General features: G+C 45.3%; 2 gene segments (V, D, J or C); both read right to left on the bottom strand.

The window, feature by feature from the left end:
* Window positions 1-4,883: 4,883 nt before the first annotated feature.
* Window positions 4,884-5,547, bottom strand: LOC128777124 (immunoglobulin lambda variable 1-40-like). The segment is given in 2 exon segments: window positions 4,884-5,266; window positions 5,379-5,547. Coding segments are annotated over 2 exon segments (429 nt in total).
* Window positions 5,548-10,318: 4,771 nt separating this feature from the next.
* Window positions 10,319-15,316, bottom strand: LOC109261432 (immunoglobulin lambda variable 1-40-like). The segment is given in 2 exon segments: window positions 10,319-10,710; window positions 15,159-15,316. Coding segments are annotated over 2 exon segments (438 nt in total).
* Window positions 15,317-15,527: the final 211 nt, after the last annotated feature.

Genomic DNA, 15,527 nt, shown 5'->3' with positions numbered 1-15,527 from the left:
GCTTCACATTGATGGGGCATCTGTCCCACACCCAGAATAGTGAATATTGCAGAGGTTTCCAGTGGGGACCTTGCCTCAAGTGACCAGTTTTCTAAGAGACGGGTTGTGAGTCTGGTATTGCTGCCCCTGCTCCTTGATGAACTGAGGAGAGAGCATGTCCTGTGTGACCTCAGGGACTGCTTTCTGTAAAATCTGGCAAAGTCTCCCTGTATAAAGGACTGAAGGAGACACTCCAGGACATGGTGGACACCACACAGAGCTCTGTTCCCTGAGCTTCCATTGAAGGGATTCTGCCCACAAGCTGCCTTATCCTCTGGGCAGGTCCTGAGAGCCCGCTTCCTCCTGGGAAATGCGCTCTGTCTATGCCTTGTGTATAAGCCTGCAATTTTCCAGACACCAGAGGGAAAAAGGAAGAAGTGATCCACGTTGGAAGCAATGTGGTGACACAGCCAGATGCAGGGGCTCACAGGACAATGGTCGCTCCCAGGTGGAGGCAGGTCACATAGCCCTGAGGCTCCAGTGTACCTACTGCCCCCCAGGCAGCTTAGCTGCTGACCCTCACTCTTCAGCCCCTGTTCGCTCTGCTCCCCTGCTGCCCTAGGTACCATGTCCTCCACCTGCTGTGATCCCCTCTGCACACCAAGCAGAATGTTCATTTGGACAGCAGTTGTACTGATGTTGTGACCCATGGGAGCTGAGTACGAAAGGGCCTTTCTGGGTCCCTTATTGGAACCATGACACTCTCATGTTTGGAAATGTATCTCAGTGGAAGCTTGTGATTTGGTTCGAAATGTCCATCTCTGCCAACAGTATCCCCAGAACTGCTCTGTGTCTCCTGTTCACAGATGCTGCACGTGGTAAATGTAAGGACAGCAAAGGGGTGTCGCTGGGACACACATATGGGGACACGGCCCGTGTGCATGTGCGGCGTGCAGGGGAGCTGGGACAAAGAGGTCTTTACAGAGCTGCGGTACGTAAGGGGGGAACTGTAGGGTGAGCCAAGGGATGTCCCTTAGAGGAGGAGCCCTGGATCAGAGGTCAGAGCATGTGTCAAGGCCCGAGAAAGAGGGGTGGCTGGTTGTTGATGACTCTAGTGGACATACACTGGAGGTCTAAGAGGTAGGCCAACTGACCACCTGAGTCCAGCATCTCCAAATGGAATCGAAAGGCAAACCTAGGAAGAGAAATATACCTTCCTTAACCCTGAAATCTGGTTTGACTCGCTGTGCATATGTGTGAATGTACATATCTTCAAGGGCCACAATATATGAATACTTCACGTAAAACATCTGATCCTTGTCTTTCATAGTGAGTCAGGTGATGACCCAACATACTCCATGACCTTGAGAGTTTAGTTTGTCCTTTGTAGCACTAAGTGTCTGCAGCTTACTGCTACGTCCTTGGTGCTCAGGAAATGGCTTTGAATTAAAAAGAATACATCAGTGAATTAACAAAGGAAAAAATACCAGTCTCCACATTCTTTACCTTATGGCTAAAATGGGCAACGGCTCTTTCTTCTGGGCCATCATCATCCTTTCAAATTGTGAACCACAGACACAGGTGTCATCTTGGACACATCCTTCGACCTCACACACAGCCTCCACGTAATTCCTACATCCAGCGTTTTCCAAACCAAAAGCCAAGTTACAATGTACACAGCGCCCAAAGCAATGTATAGACTCCATGCAATTCCCATGAAAATTCCAGAGACAGTTTTCACAGAAATGGAAAAAAACTCCTGACTTTATACGCAACCAGAAAGACCCCAAATTGCCAAACAATATTGAGAGAGAAGAACAAAGCTGGAGGCACCAGACTTCCTGCTTTTGAGTTATATTACAAAGCTATCGTAATGAAAACCAGTAGGGCATTGGCCTAGAAAGAAACACATGGATTGATGCGACAGAATTAAAAGACCAGAAGAATAAAACAAGACCCCTCTTCCCAGTTTTCTAGTAGTCACCTCCCTGACTGTGGTCCCACACAAGATTCTGCCTGCAAATGTTTTTGTTCTGTGTGATGGCCCAGACGTCTGTGCCTGGCCTCAGGCCTGGGGAAGGGTGCCATGGGGTTGGAGGGAGAAAGGTGATGTAAGGGAGTGAGTCAGAGCTGATCACTCCCGGGGCCCCTGAGGCCCAGGTGAGGGACAGTCACACTGCAATGTGGACCCTGTTTGCCTTAGTAGATGAGAGCCATTCGAGTATTTTCCTGCTAGCCTGGCCCAGAGCCCAGTCCTCTCAGGGCAGTCTGAGCAGCCCACCGATGACCCCTGTCCTGGTCACCCAGCTGCTCTGACAACACAGAGCATCCCTAGAGGACGCTCTGACCTTTGAAGATGGATATTTGAGCTTTCAGTGTCCAGGGAAGGAGCATGGGTGCATCCTCTCCTGGGTGCTTGGGATGGAGACATTAATTTTCTTCAGGTCACTAACAGCATCCAGGCTGCTCACCATAGGCTTAGTTTACAGTGTTTATGTTCCTGGACATATTAGTGTTCCCTGATATTGGGTTTGCTTGCTGCAGGGCCCTGGCATCACTAACAGTCTCCAATCTGAATTTGTTTTAATGTTTATTTCTTTTTAAGAGAGAGAGGATGGAGAGAGAAAGAGAGAGAGAGAGAGAGAGGCAGAGAGAGAGAGAGAGGGAGAGAGAGCCGGGAGGTACAGAGAGAGAGCGGGAGACGCAGAATCAGAAGCAGGTTCCAGGCTCTTAGTGGCACAGAGCCCAAGGCAGGGCTTTGGCTCACGAAGCACGACATCATGACCTGAGCTGAACTCTGAAGCTTAACCGACTGAGCCACCCAGGCACCCCTACCAGTCTCCAATCGAAACCAATTTCAAAGCCTCCTATTTCCCAGGTTCACTCCCGGTTCATATGTGATAAAAAGTCCATGGGGGTTATCCTTGAACTTTGAATACTTTTTGCTGTTGCTGCTGTATTATGAGAATCTCCTGTTATATACCATCACCTCTATGGTACAGGCTCTGGGGCCTTTGAAGTCTCCGTTTGTCAAAACACTACCAGGTCCGCAGAGAAGTATCCACTGTACTTAATTCCCAATTTGGATTTTGACCGGGCCTTTATACTTAGTCTGGAATTTAGTTTTCTTCTCTGGTATACTTATGACTCATTTGCCTCTCTAATAGTTCAGTTTTGTAAGTGTTTTCAGGATGACCATGATGTAAACCACTATACAGTACAAGGGAATCGATCTTCTTAGAAATTCGTTCCCTGCTCATCCGTTAAGGGACATTCAGGGAAGGGAATCCCACTCACATTCAACCCTATTATATTTATTTGGTAAATGTTCCATGGGTTAACAGTGAAAAGACAACAAAATGTCTAGATTTTTTCTCGTGATACCAGGGTTCTCTGGACAATGTAGGATGGGTTCATAGGCCTTTTCTCCAAAATAGTGAGATTCCTTTCAGCATCATTCCAGACCGAGTCAGAGGGAAAACAAAGACAGAGAAAGCCTAGAACACATGCAGTTACACTCTACTGGTCTCACCCTGGTGATTACATCTGCAACAGTCTCATTTCCAATAAGGTCTCATCCTGAAATATGGGAGTTTTTAGAACTTTTAATCACATGAATTATTGGAGACACAGTTCAACGCATAACAATTAATATCCACAGTTTATTCAGATTTTCTTAGTTTTTCCCTAATGTCCTTTTTCTGTAGTAAGATCCAGTTAAGATTCTTTGCGACATTGAGTTGTGAATTGTCCTTAAGCTTTTCTTACTGTGACACTTCTTCAGACTGTCCCTCTTGTTGGTGCCTTTGTCCATACTTACTGAGTGGGGGTTATGCCTGACGTCATTCAAGCCAAGGGTTTACACCTGTTCCATGAAATCTCTGCACGGGAATGTGTCTCATCTGATTCCATATATTTATATCATCAGTTAACAATATAGACGGCAGATACATGTGTAGACACTGAGTTACAACCCAATCCTTTTATGTTCCTGGGTTGAAATCTTTCTAGTTTTGCCTCAGGGGGCCCTTTAAGTTGGCTCGTGAGCTCCTAGACACAACCTGTCCTTGTGTGTGTGCTCACAAGGGTATGTGTGGTGGTTGTGCGCTGATTTGCTGGCGTTTGTTTGGGAGACAGTGCCAGACAATGACAGAGTGTCATTTAAGGGCCATTAGTATCATATAGAATAATTCTGTGGCTCAGAATGTTTTCCTCTGTTCACATGACTAATTCTTTTTCAGCGTTTAACACCCCCACGACCTACAGATGTTTGCAGAGTTTTGCTTCTTCCAATGTTTGATATAATTATCAAATTATTTATAAAAGTGGCACCTCCTGGGTGACCTCTTAGTTGGTTCCTGGTTTGGGTGATTATATTTAAACCTAGAATAAATATCCATGTGCCAAGTTTAGGTTGCTTTCAGGCTTTCGTGATAAGAATAAGATGTTATAAACATTGAAGTGCAGGGTTTTTCCTATGGACAAAGGTTTTGAAACTTATCTTCATAATTTTATACTATTAAATTGGCATTTTTTCACAAATCATAGATAATAAGAGGAGACTAGCCACTGCCATGGAGATAATAGTACCAGATGCAGATAAGGCTAACTTATTTTTCAGGCACCACATGGGTAGAGTTCAGAGGAAAAATGAAAATGCTTCATTTATTTTTACATCAGAAGGAAAAATTGATATGATCTGGCCTAGAAGTAAAATACCTCAGCTGATAAAAGAAGAGATATCTCTTTCATGAACACTCTTTGTGTCGGAAGGGTTTTCTGAGAGTGACTTTGAGGACAGAAAGGACAGGAGGAACCTCACTCATGGGAGGTGCCCTTGCATGGACCTGCGCCCAAGTCATCAGCCACGGAAGGAGCAGAATCACAGGCTAAGCTGAGGAGGCTTAGGAGCTGAGGAGCTGCTGATGTGTTTCCCTCTTTATAGATGAGTAACTAGGTTTTTGTCTCACTTCCCCACAGGCCTGGACCACTGTGTAAGCACTGAGACTGCTGTCCCACGATGAGCAGTAATAATCAGCCTCGTCTTCGGCCTGGAGCCCAGTGATGGTCAGGGTGCCTGTGCTGCCAGACTTGGAGCCGGAGAATCGATCAGGGACCCCTGAGGGTCGGTTCCTATTACCATAGATGATGGTTCTGGGAGCCATTCCTGGGATTTGCTGGTACCAGTACACGTAACTACCAACCCCAGTGCAAGAGATAGTGACCCTCTGGCCCAGGGCCCCAGACACTGAGGATGGTTGAGTCAGCCCCGACTGAGCCCAAATCCCTGGAAGGAGAAACAAACAGAGATGTTATTCCTGGGGTCTAGAGAGAAGAGGAGGAATCAGGCCCACACTTGTGCTTTCAAGACCCCTTCCCGTGTCTCCACATTGAGTCACCTGTGCAGTGAGCGAGGAGGGTGAGGAGGAGAGGGGACCAGGCCATGGCGGAGGTCAGCACCGATCCTGCCTTCTGTTGCCTCACAGCTGAGCAGAGCCTCCCTTCACCTCTCCCTTCACCTCTTCAACTGTTGAGAGGGGGAGGGCCCAACCATGCAAATGCGACCCCCCTGTTTTCTGACTCCTCACTGACTTCTATAGGTGCCTCTGACTGAGATTGTCAGGGGGATGGGCAAAGGAGGGGCAATTTCAGGGCAGCGGGTGGGAAGGTCACAGATGTGAGCCCTGAGCCAAGGGCACAGACAGTTGCAGGTGGCACTTCTCAGCTCTGGTCTACCGTGACCCCTCAGAAACAGGCCTTGAGTGCCCCTTAGCGTCCAGACACAGGCATGCCATTGTATGAGGTGAGCACAGCCCATCAGAGACCACTTCTGCCTCCCCACTGCTCTAGCCTCTGTCCTGCCTTAGGGCTAGGCCAGGTGTCCCCACTTGTGGCCCCATCGCCTCAGGGCAGACTCTGTTTTACTCAGACTCCTGGGGGTGAGCCTGTCCATGGCTCCCTTGACTGTTCATGGGTCAGGCCAGAGGGGGTGTCTCTACACACATTCCTCTAACAGTAAAGGTGTACCAATAGGGGAAGGAGTTATCTGGATATGACAGCGGAGGCAGGGCTCCAGGCACCCATGCCAATGCTGGAAGCAGCAGAGAGCAGAGGGCATCTCCCATGGGGAAATTTGGCAGATGGGACCTGACCCTGATGAGATCGTTCTATACATGTGCTTCTTACCCAGATGGAGTGTGTTGATTCACACTCTATCTTGGCATCTATGTCAATGTGCTCATTGTCAGACGTCTGAGTGATTCCAGTTTTCTCTCCCAAAGTGCATTAGGAAATATCAGTGAGATCCTAAGGATCCCATCTGGGGAATCTGCTCTAGGATTCATGTATACTCTTTCTGAATTCCTTCCCAAATCCATGGTAGGTCTGTTCCAGAGACCTTGCAAAGGACCGTTTTCAGCCTATGCCTTCCCTAGGTGTAAGAGGAACTTGAATGACTTTCTGGTCTTTTTATTCTATGGCATGAATCTATGTGTCTCTCGAGAACAATACCACATTAGTTTTCATGACTACAGCTTTTTTAATATAATTTCAAAGTGGGAGTATGGTGTCTCGAGATTTGTTCCTTCTCAAGATTGCTTTGGCAATTTGGGGTCTTTTCTGGTTCTATACAAAATTTGGGTTTTTTTACAATTCCAATGACAATGTCATTGGAATTTTTATGGGGATTGCATTGAATTTATGGAGTGCTTTGAGTAGTGTGGACATTTTAGGATTATATTTATTTTGGAGATCCCTGGATTTCGGAATTACCTGGAGGCTGTGTGTGAGGTCTACGTGTTTGTCTAAGATGACCTCCATCTCTGTGCTTAAAAATGTGGATGGATTATGATGATTCAAACGAAAGAAAAGATACTAGTTTTGTCAATAAGGTAAAGAATGTGGATATGTGCATTTTTTATTTTTATTTTTTTCACTGATGTACTCTTTTTAAATCAAAACCTTTCCTGAGCACCAGCTAAGTACCGGTAAGCTGCAGGTACTTAGTGCGTGAGGACAAACAAAACTGTCAAGGTCGTGGAGCATGTTGGGTTTTCATCTGATTCACTATGACACACAAGGAGGAAATGTTTCTTGTGAGGTATTCAAGGGGAAGCATTAAATACTTATAGGACTAGAACACACGGTTCTATGTTAACCGAGAGTCGATGACTAGAAGTGTGTGTGTGTATAACTGTATCTTATGTATTATTTATACGAAGTTTGTGTTTTATATATATATTTGTGTGTGTATATATATACATATATATGTATATATATAAGTATATGTATATATTTGTATATATATACATATATATGTGTATATATATACACACATATGTATGTACATATATGTATATACATATATATGTATATATATATGTGTGTGTGTATATATATATATATATATATATATATATATATGTATATATATATATGTGATATAAATCCCGGGAGATATATCCTGGATGTATTGTCATGAATAGTGCAGAGATGGATTAGATAAACCACTGGGGAAAATAATTGTGTGAATATTAACAGGAGGAGTAAAACCTTGTGTGACACAAAGAAGGACTGGAGAGGGATCTGGTGTGAGTAATTATAATACATTGCACACTGAGAAAGGAGGGCTTAGAGCACCAGGAACTTCTGGGTCATGGGACTGAGCTCCGTTGGGTAGTAAGGTCTGTCTGGATGATACCTGTTCGGGTATTTTCCTGCTGGCCTGCCTCACAGCTCAGTCTCTCAGTGCCAGTGTGAACAGGCAACCGCTGACCCCGGTCCTGGTCACCCAGCTGCTCTGACAAAACACATCATCCCTAGAGGACACTCTGACCTTTGCAGGCAGATATTTGAGCTTTCAGTGCCCAAGGAAAGAGCATGATTGCATCCTCTCCTGGGTGCTTGGGATGGAGACATTAATTTTCTTCGGGTCACTAACAGCGTCCAGGCTGCTCACATGGGGCTTAGTTTACAGTGTTTACGTTCCTGGACATATTAGTGTTCCCTGACATTGGGTTTGCTTGTGGCAGGGCCTTGGCATCACTACCAGTCTCCAATATGAATTTGTTTTAAAGTTTATTTTTTTTTAAGACATAGAGAAAAAGAAAGACAGAGAGAGAGAGAGCAGTGAGTTACAGAGAGATAGCGGGAGACACAGAATCAGAAGCAGGCTCCAGGCTCTGATTCCGTGACACAGAGCCCAAGGCAGAGCTTCGGCTCATGAACGACAATATCATGACCTAAGCCAAATTTGTAAGCTTAACCAACTGAGCCACCCAAGCACCCCTACCAGTCTCTAATCGAAACCAATTTCAAGGTCTCATATTTCCCAGGTTCACTCCTGGTTCATATGTGATAAAAAGTCCATGGGGGTTACCCTTGAACTTTGAATACTTTTTGCTGTTGTTGCTGTATTATGAGGATCTCCTGTTATATCCGATCACCTCCATGGTACAGGCTCTGGGGCCTTTGAAGTCTCTGTTTGTCAAAAGACTACCGGCTCTTCGCAAACAAGTACCCACTGTACTCACTCCCAATCTGGGTTTTGACCAGGCCTTTATACTTAGTCTGGAATTTAATTTTCTTCTCTGGTATACTCATGACCCACTTGCCTCTCTATTAGTTGAGTTTTGTAAGTGTTCTCGGATGAACATGATATAAAACCTTACACCATGCAAGAGACCTCTATTTTCTTAGAAATTCATTCTCTGCTCATCCATTAAGGGGCATTCAGGGAAGGGAATCCCACTCACATTCAACCCTATTATCTTTATTTGGTAAATGTTCCATGGGTTAACAGTGAAAAGACAAAAAAATGTCTAGATTTTTCCGGTAATACCAGGGTTCGCTGGACAATGTAGGATGGGTTCATAGGCTTCGTTCTCTAAAATAGTGAGATTCTTTCAGCATCATTGAGACCAAGTCAGATGAAAAATAAAGACAGAGAAAGCCTAGGACACATGCAGTTACACTTTACTGCTCTCACCCTGGTAATTACATCCGCAACAGTCTCATTTCCAAATAGGGTCTCATCCTGAAATATGGGAGTTTTTAGAACTCTTAATCACATGAATTGTTGGAGACACAGTTCAACGCATAACAATTAATATCCCCAGTTTATTCAGATTTTCTTAGTTTTTACCTAGTGTCCTTTTTCTGTTGTAAGATCCAGTTTATGATTCTTTGTGACATTGAGTTGTGAATTGTCTTTAAGCTTCTCTTACTGTGACACTTCTTCAGACTGTCCCTCTTTTGGTGATTTTGTGCATACTTACTGAGTGGGGGTTATGCCTGACTTCATTCAAGCCAAGGGATTACACCTGTTCCATGAAATCTCTGGATGGGAATGTGTCTCATCTGATTCCATTTATTTATACCATCAGTTAACAATATGGACGGCAGATACATGTGTAGACACTGAGTTACAACCCAATCCTTTTATGTTCTTGTGGTTGAAATCTTTCTTGTTTTGTCTCATGGGGGCCCTTTAAGTTGGCTCGTGAACCCCTAGACACACCCTGTCCTTGTGTGTGTGCTCACACGGGTATGTGTGGTGGTTGTGCGCTGATTTGCTGGCGTTTGTTTGGGAGACCATGACAGACAATGACAGAGTGTCATTTAAGTGCCATTAGTATCATATAGAATAATTCTGTGGCTCAGAATGTTTTCCTCTGTTCACATGATTAATTCTTTTTCAGCGTTTAGCAACCCCGCGACCTACAGATGTTTGCAGAGTTTTGCTTCTTCCAATGTTGGATATAATTATCAAATTATTTATAAAAGTGACACCTCCTTGGTGACTTCTTAGTTGGTTCCTGGTTTGGGTGATTATTTTAAACCTAGAATAAATATCCATGTGCCAAGTTTAGGTTGCTTTCAGGCTTTCGTGATTAGGAATCAGTTGTTATAAACATTGAAGTGCAGGGGTTTTCCTATGGACAAAGGTTTTGAAACTTATCTTCATAATTTTATAATTTTATATTGGCATTTTTTCACAAATAATAGATAAGAAGAAGAGACTAGCCACTGCCATGGAAATAATAGTACCAGATGCAGATAAGGCTGACTTATTCTTCAGTCACCACATGGGTAGACTTCAGAGAAAAAACAAAAATGCTTCATTTATTTTTACATCAGAAGGAAAAATTGATAAGATCTGGCCTAGAAGTAAAATACCTCAGCTGATAAAAGAAGAGATATCTCCTTCATGAACACTCTTTGTGTCGGAAGGGTTTTCTGAGAGTGACTTTGAGGACAGAAAGGACAGGAGGAACCTCACTCATGGGAGGTGCCCTTGCATGGACCTGCGCCCAAGTCATCAGCCATGGAAGGAGCAGAATCACAGGCTAAGCTGAGGAGGCAACTCCTGATGTGTTTCCCTCTTTACAGATGAGTAACTAGGTTTTTGTCTCACTTCCCCACAGGCCTGGACCACTGTGTCAGCACTGAGACTGCTGTCCCATGATGAGCAGTAATAATCAGCCTCATCCTCGGCCTGGAGCCCAGTGATGGTCAGGGTGCCTGTGCTGCCAGACTTGGAGCCAGAGAATCGATCTGGGACCCCTGACGGTCGATTGTTATTACCATCAATGATGGCTTTGGGGGCCATTCCTGGGATTTGTTGGTACCAGCCCACGTAACTACCAACTCCAGTGCAGGAGATAGTGACCCTCTGGCCCAGGGCCCCAGACACTGAGAATGGTTGATTCAGCCCCGACTGAGCCCAAGACCCTGGAAGGAGAAATAACAGAGAGGATATTCCTGGGGTCTAGAGACAAGAGGAGGAATCAGGCCCACACCTGTGCTTCCAGGGTCCCTTCCGTGTCCCCACATCAAGTCACCTGTGCAGTGAGCGAGGAGGGTGAGAAGGAGAGGGGACCAGGCCATGGCGGAGGTCAGCACCGATCCTGCCTTCTGTTGCCTCACAGCTGAGCAGAGACTCCCTTCACCTCTCCCTTCACCTCTTCAACTGTTGAGAGGGGGAGGGCCCAACCATGCAAATGTGACCCCCCTGTTTTCTGACTCCTCACCGACTTCTTTAGGTGCCTCTGTGTGAGTATGTCAGGGGGATGGGCAAGGGAGGGGCAATTTCAGGGCAGGGGTGGGGAGGTCACAGATGTGAGCCCTGAGCCAAGGGCACAGACAGTTGAGGGGGCACTTCTCAGCTCTGATCTACTGTGACCCCTCAGAAACAGGCCTTGAGTGCCCCTTAGTGTCCAGACACAGACATGCCATTATAGATGTGAGCAGAGCCCATCAGAGACCACTTCAGCCTCCCCACTGCTCTAGCCTCTGTCCCTGGCTAGGGCTAGGCCAGGTGTCCCCACTTGTGGCCCCCATCGCCTCAGGGCAGACTCTGTTTTACTCAGACTCCTGGGGGTGAGCCTGTCCATGGCTCCCTTGACTGTTCATGGGTCACGCCTGAGGAGGTGTCTCTACACACATTCCTCTAACAGTAACGGTGTACCGATAGGGGAAGGAGTGAACTGGATATGACAGCGGACGCAGGGCTCCAGGCGCCCGTGCCAGTGCTGAAAGCAGCAGAGAGCAGAGGGCAGCTCCCATGGGGGAATTTGGCAGATGGGACCTGACCCTGGTGAGATCGTTCTTAGATGTGCTTCTTACCCAGATGGAGTGTGTTGATTCACACTCTATCCCGGCATCTATGTCAATGTGCTCATTGTCAGACGTCTGAGTCATTCCAGTTTTCTCTCCCAAAGTGCATCAGGAAATATCAGTGAGATCCTAAGGATCCCATTTGGGGCATCTGCTCTAGGATTCATGTATATTCTTTCTGAATTCCTTCCCAAATCCATGGTAGCTCTGTTCCGGAGACCTTGCAAAGGACCGTTTTTAGCCTATGCCTTCCCTGGTGGTCAAGAGGAACTTGAATGACTTTCTGGTCCTTTTATTCTATGGCATTAATCTATGTGTCTCTTGAGAACAATACCACATTGGTTTTCATGACTACAGCTTAGTAATATAATTTGAAAGTACGAAGTTTGGTTTCTCAAGGTTTGTTCCTTCTCAAGATTGCTTTGGCAGTTTGGGGTCTTTTCTGGTTCTATACAAACTTCAGGGTTTTCTAAATTTCTGTGAAAAATGTCATTGAAATTTCCATGGGGATTGCATTGAATTTATAGAGTGCTTCGTGTTGTGTGGACATTTTTGCATTATATTTTGTGGAAATCCCTGGATTTAGGAATTACCTGGAGGCTGTGTGTGAGGCCTAAGGGTTTGTCTAAGATGACCTCCATCTCTATGCTTAAAAATGTGGATGGATTATGATGATTCAAATGAAAGGAGAGATACTAGTTTTGGCAATAAGGTAAAGAATGTGGATATGTGTATTTTTTCTTTTCTTTTTTTTCACTGATGTATTCTTTTTAATTCAAAACCTTTCCTGGCCACCAGCTAAGAACTGATATGCTGCAGATACATAGTGCTGCGAGGACAAATAAAACTGTCAAGGTCGTGGAGCATGTTGGGTTTTCATGTGAGTCATTATGACAGACAAGGAGGAGATGTTTCATGGGAGGTATTCAATGGGAAGCATTAAATATTTATAGGACTAGAGCACACGGTTCTATGTTAACTGAGTGTCGATAACTAGAAGTGCAAGTGTGTATAACTGTATCTTATGTTTTATTTATATGTAGTTTGTGTTATATTTATATATATATATATATATATATATATATATATATACACACGTGTGTGTGTGTGTGTGTGTGTGTGTGTGTGTGTGTGTGTGATATAACCCCCAGCAGGTATATCCTAGATGTATTGTCAAGAACAGCGCAGAGATGGATTACATAAACCACTGGGGAAAATAATTGTATGAATATTTACAGTAGGAGTAGAACCTAGTGTGACACAAAGAAGGACTGGAGACTGATCTGGTGTGAGTAATTATAAAACATTGCACACTGAGAAAGGAGGGCTTAGAGCACCAGGAACTTCTGGGTCATGGGACTGAGCCCTGTCGGATAGTAAGGTCTGTCTGGAAAATACCTGTTCGGGTATTTTCCTGCTGGCCTGCCTCACAGCCCTGTCCTCTCAGTGCCAGTGTGAACAGGCTACCGCTGACCCCAGTCCTGGTCACCCAGCTGCTCTGACAACACACAGCATCCCTAGAGGACACTCAGACCTTTCCTGATGGATATTTGAGCTTTCAGTGTCTAGGGAAGGAGCATGAGTGCATCCTCTCCTGGGTGCTTGGGATGGAGACATTAATTTTCTTCAGGTCCCTAACAGCATCCAGGCTGCTCACCATAGGCTTAGTTTACAGTGTTTATGTTCCTGGACATATTAGTGTTCCCTGATATTGGGTTTGCTTGCTGCAGGGCCCTAGCATCACTACCAGTCTCCAATCTGAATTTGTTTTAATGTTTATTTTTTTTAAGACATAGAGAGACAGAAAGACAGAGACAGAAAGAGCAGGGAGTTACAGAGAGAGAGCGGGAGACACAGAATCAGAAGCAGGCTCCAAGCTCTGATTTCGTAAGATCCACTTAAGATTCTTTCCAACATTGAGTTGTGAATTGTCCTTGAGCTTTTCTTACTGTGACACTTCTTCAGACTGTCCCTCTTGTTGGTGCCTTTGTCCATACTTACTGAGTGGGGGTTATGCCTGACGTCATCCAAGCCAAGGGTTTACACCTGTTCCATGAAATCTCTGCACGGGAACGTGTCTCATCTGATTCCATTTATTTATACCATCAGTTAACAATATGGACGACAGACATATGTGTAGACACTGAATTACAACCCAATCCTTTTATGTTCCTGTGGTTGAAATCTTTCCAGTTTTGCCTCCTGGGGGCCCTTTGGTTGGCACGTGAGCTAGACACACCCTGTCCTTGTGTGTGTGCTCACACAGGTATGTGAGGTGGTTGTGCGTTGATTTGCTTGCGTTTGTTTGGGGGACAATGACAGACAATGACAGAGTGTCATTTAAGTGCCATTAGTATCATATAGAATAATTCTGTGGCTCAGAATGTTTTACTCTGTTCACGTGATTAATTATTTTTCAGCGTTAGCACCCCCGTGACCTACAGATGTTTGCAGAGTTTTGCTTCTTCCAATGTTTGATATAATTATCAAATTATTCATAAAAGTGGCACCTCCTTGGTGACTTCTTAGTTGGTTCCTGGTTTGGGTATTTACATTTAAACCTAGAATAAATATCCATGGGTCAAGTTTAGGTTCCTTTCAGGCTTTAGTGATTAGGAATAAGTTGTTATAAACATTGAAGTGCAGGGTTTTACCTACAGACAAAGGTTTTGAAACTTGTCTTCATAATTTTATAATTTTAAATTAGCATTTTTTTCACAAATATTAGAAAATAAGAAGAAACTAGCCACTGCCATTGAGATAATAGTTCCAGATGCAGATAAGGCTAACTTATTCTTCAGTCACCACATGGATACACTTCAGAGGAAAAACAAAAATTCTTCACTTATTTTAATATCAGAAGGAAATATTGATATGATCTGGCCTAGAAGTAAAATACCTCAGCTGATAAAACAACAGATTTCTCTTTCATGACAACTTTGTGTCGGAAGGGTTTTCTGAGAGTGAGTTTGAGGACAGAAAGGACAGGAGGAACCTCACTCATGGGAGGTGCCCTTGCATGGACCTGCGCCCAAATCATCAGCCATAGAATGAGCAGAATCACAGGCTAAGCTGAGGAGGCAACTGCTGATGTGTTTCCCTCTTTACAGATGAGTAACTAGGTTTTTGTCTCACTTCCCCACAGGCCTAGAGCATTGTGTGAGCTTTTACACTATTGTCCCACGATGAGCAGTAATAATCAGCCTCGTCCTCAGCCTGGAGCCCAGTGATGGTCAGGGTGCCTGTGCTGCCAGACTTGGAGCCAGAGAATCGATCAGGTACCCCTGAGGGTCGGTTGCTATTATCATAGATGATGGCTTTGGGGGCCATTCCTGGGATTTGTTGGTACCAACCCACGTAACTACCAACTCCAGTGCAGGAGATGGTGACCCTCTGGCCCAGGGCCCCAGACACTGAGGATGGTTGATTCAGCCCCGACTGAGCCCAAATCCCTGGGAAGAGAAACAACAGAGAGGATATTCCTGGAGTCTAGAGACAAGAGGAGGAATCAGGCCCATGCCTGTGCTTCCAGAACCCCTTCCTGTGTCCCCACATCAAGTCACCTGTGCAGTGAGCAAGGAGGGTGAGGAGGAGAGGGGACCAGGCCATGGCGGAGGTCAGCACCGATCCTGTCTTCTGTTGCCTCACAGCTGAGCAGAGCCTCCCTTCACCTCTCCCTTCACCTCTTGATCTGTTGAGAGGGGGAGGGCCCAACCATGCAAATGCGACCCCCCTGTTTTCTGACTCCTCACCGACTTCTTTAGGTGCCTCTGTCTGAGGATGTCAGGGGGATGGGCAGGGTAGGGGCAATTTCAGGGCAGCGGGTGGGGAGGTCACAGATGTGAGGCCTGAGCAGAGGGCACAGACAGTGGCAGGTGGCAGTTCTCACATCTGATCTACCGTGACCCCTCAGAAACAGGCCTTGAGTGCCC

The sequence above is a fragment of the Panthera pardus genome, unplaced genomic scaffold, assembly GCF_024362965.1.
Source record: "Panthera pardus isolate Hobbes unplaced genomic scaffold, ASM2436296v1 HiC_scaffold_15, whole genome shotgun sequence".
NCBI classification, from domain to species: domain Eukaryota; kingdom Metazoa; phylum Chordata; class Mammalia; order Carnivora; family Felidae; genus Panthera; species Panthera pardus.
This window is presented reverse-complemented; position numbering and strand designations above follow the sequence as displayed.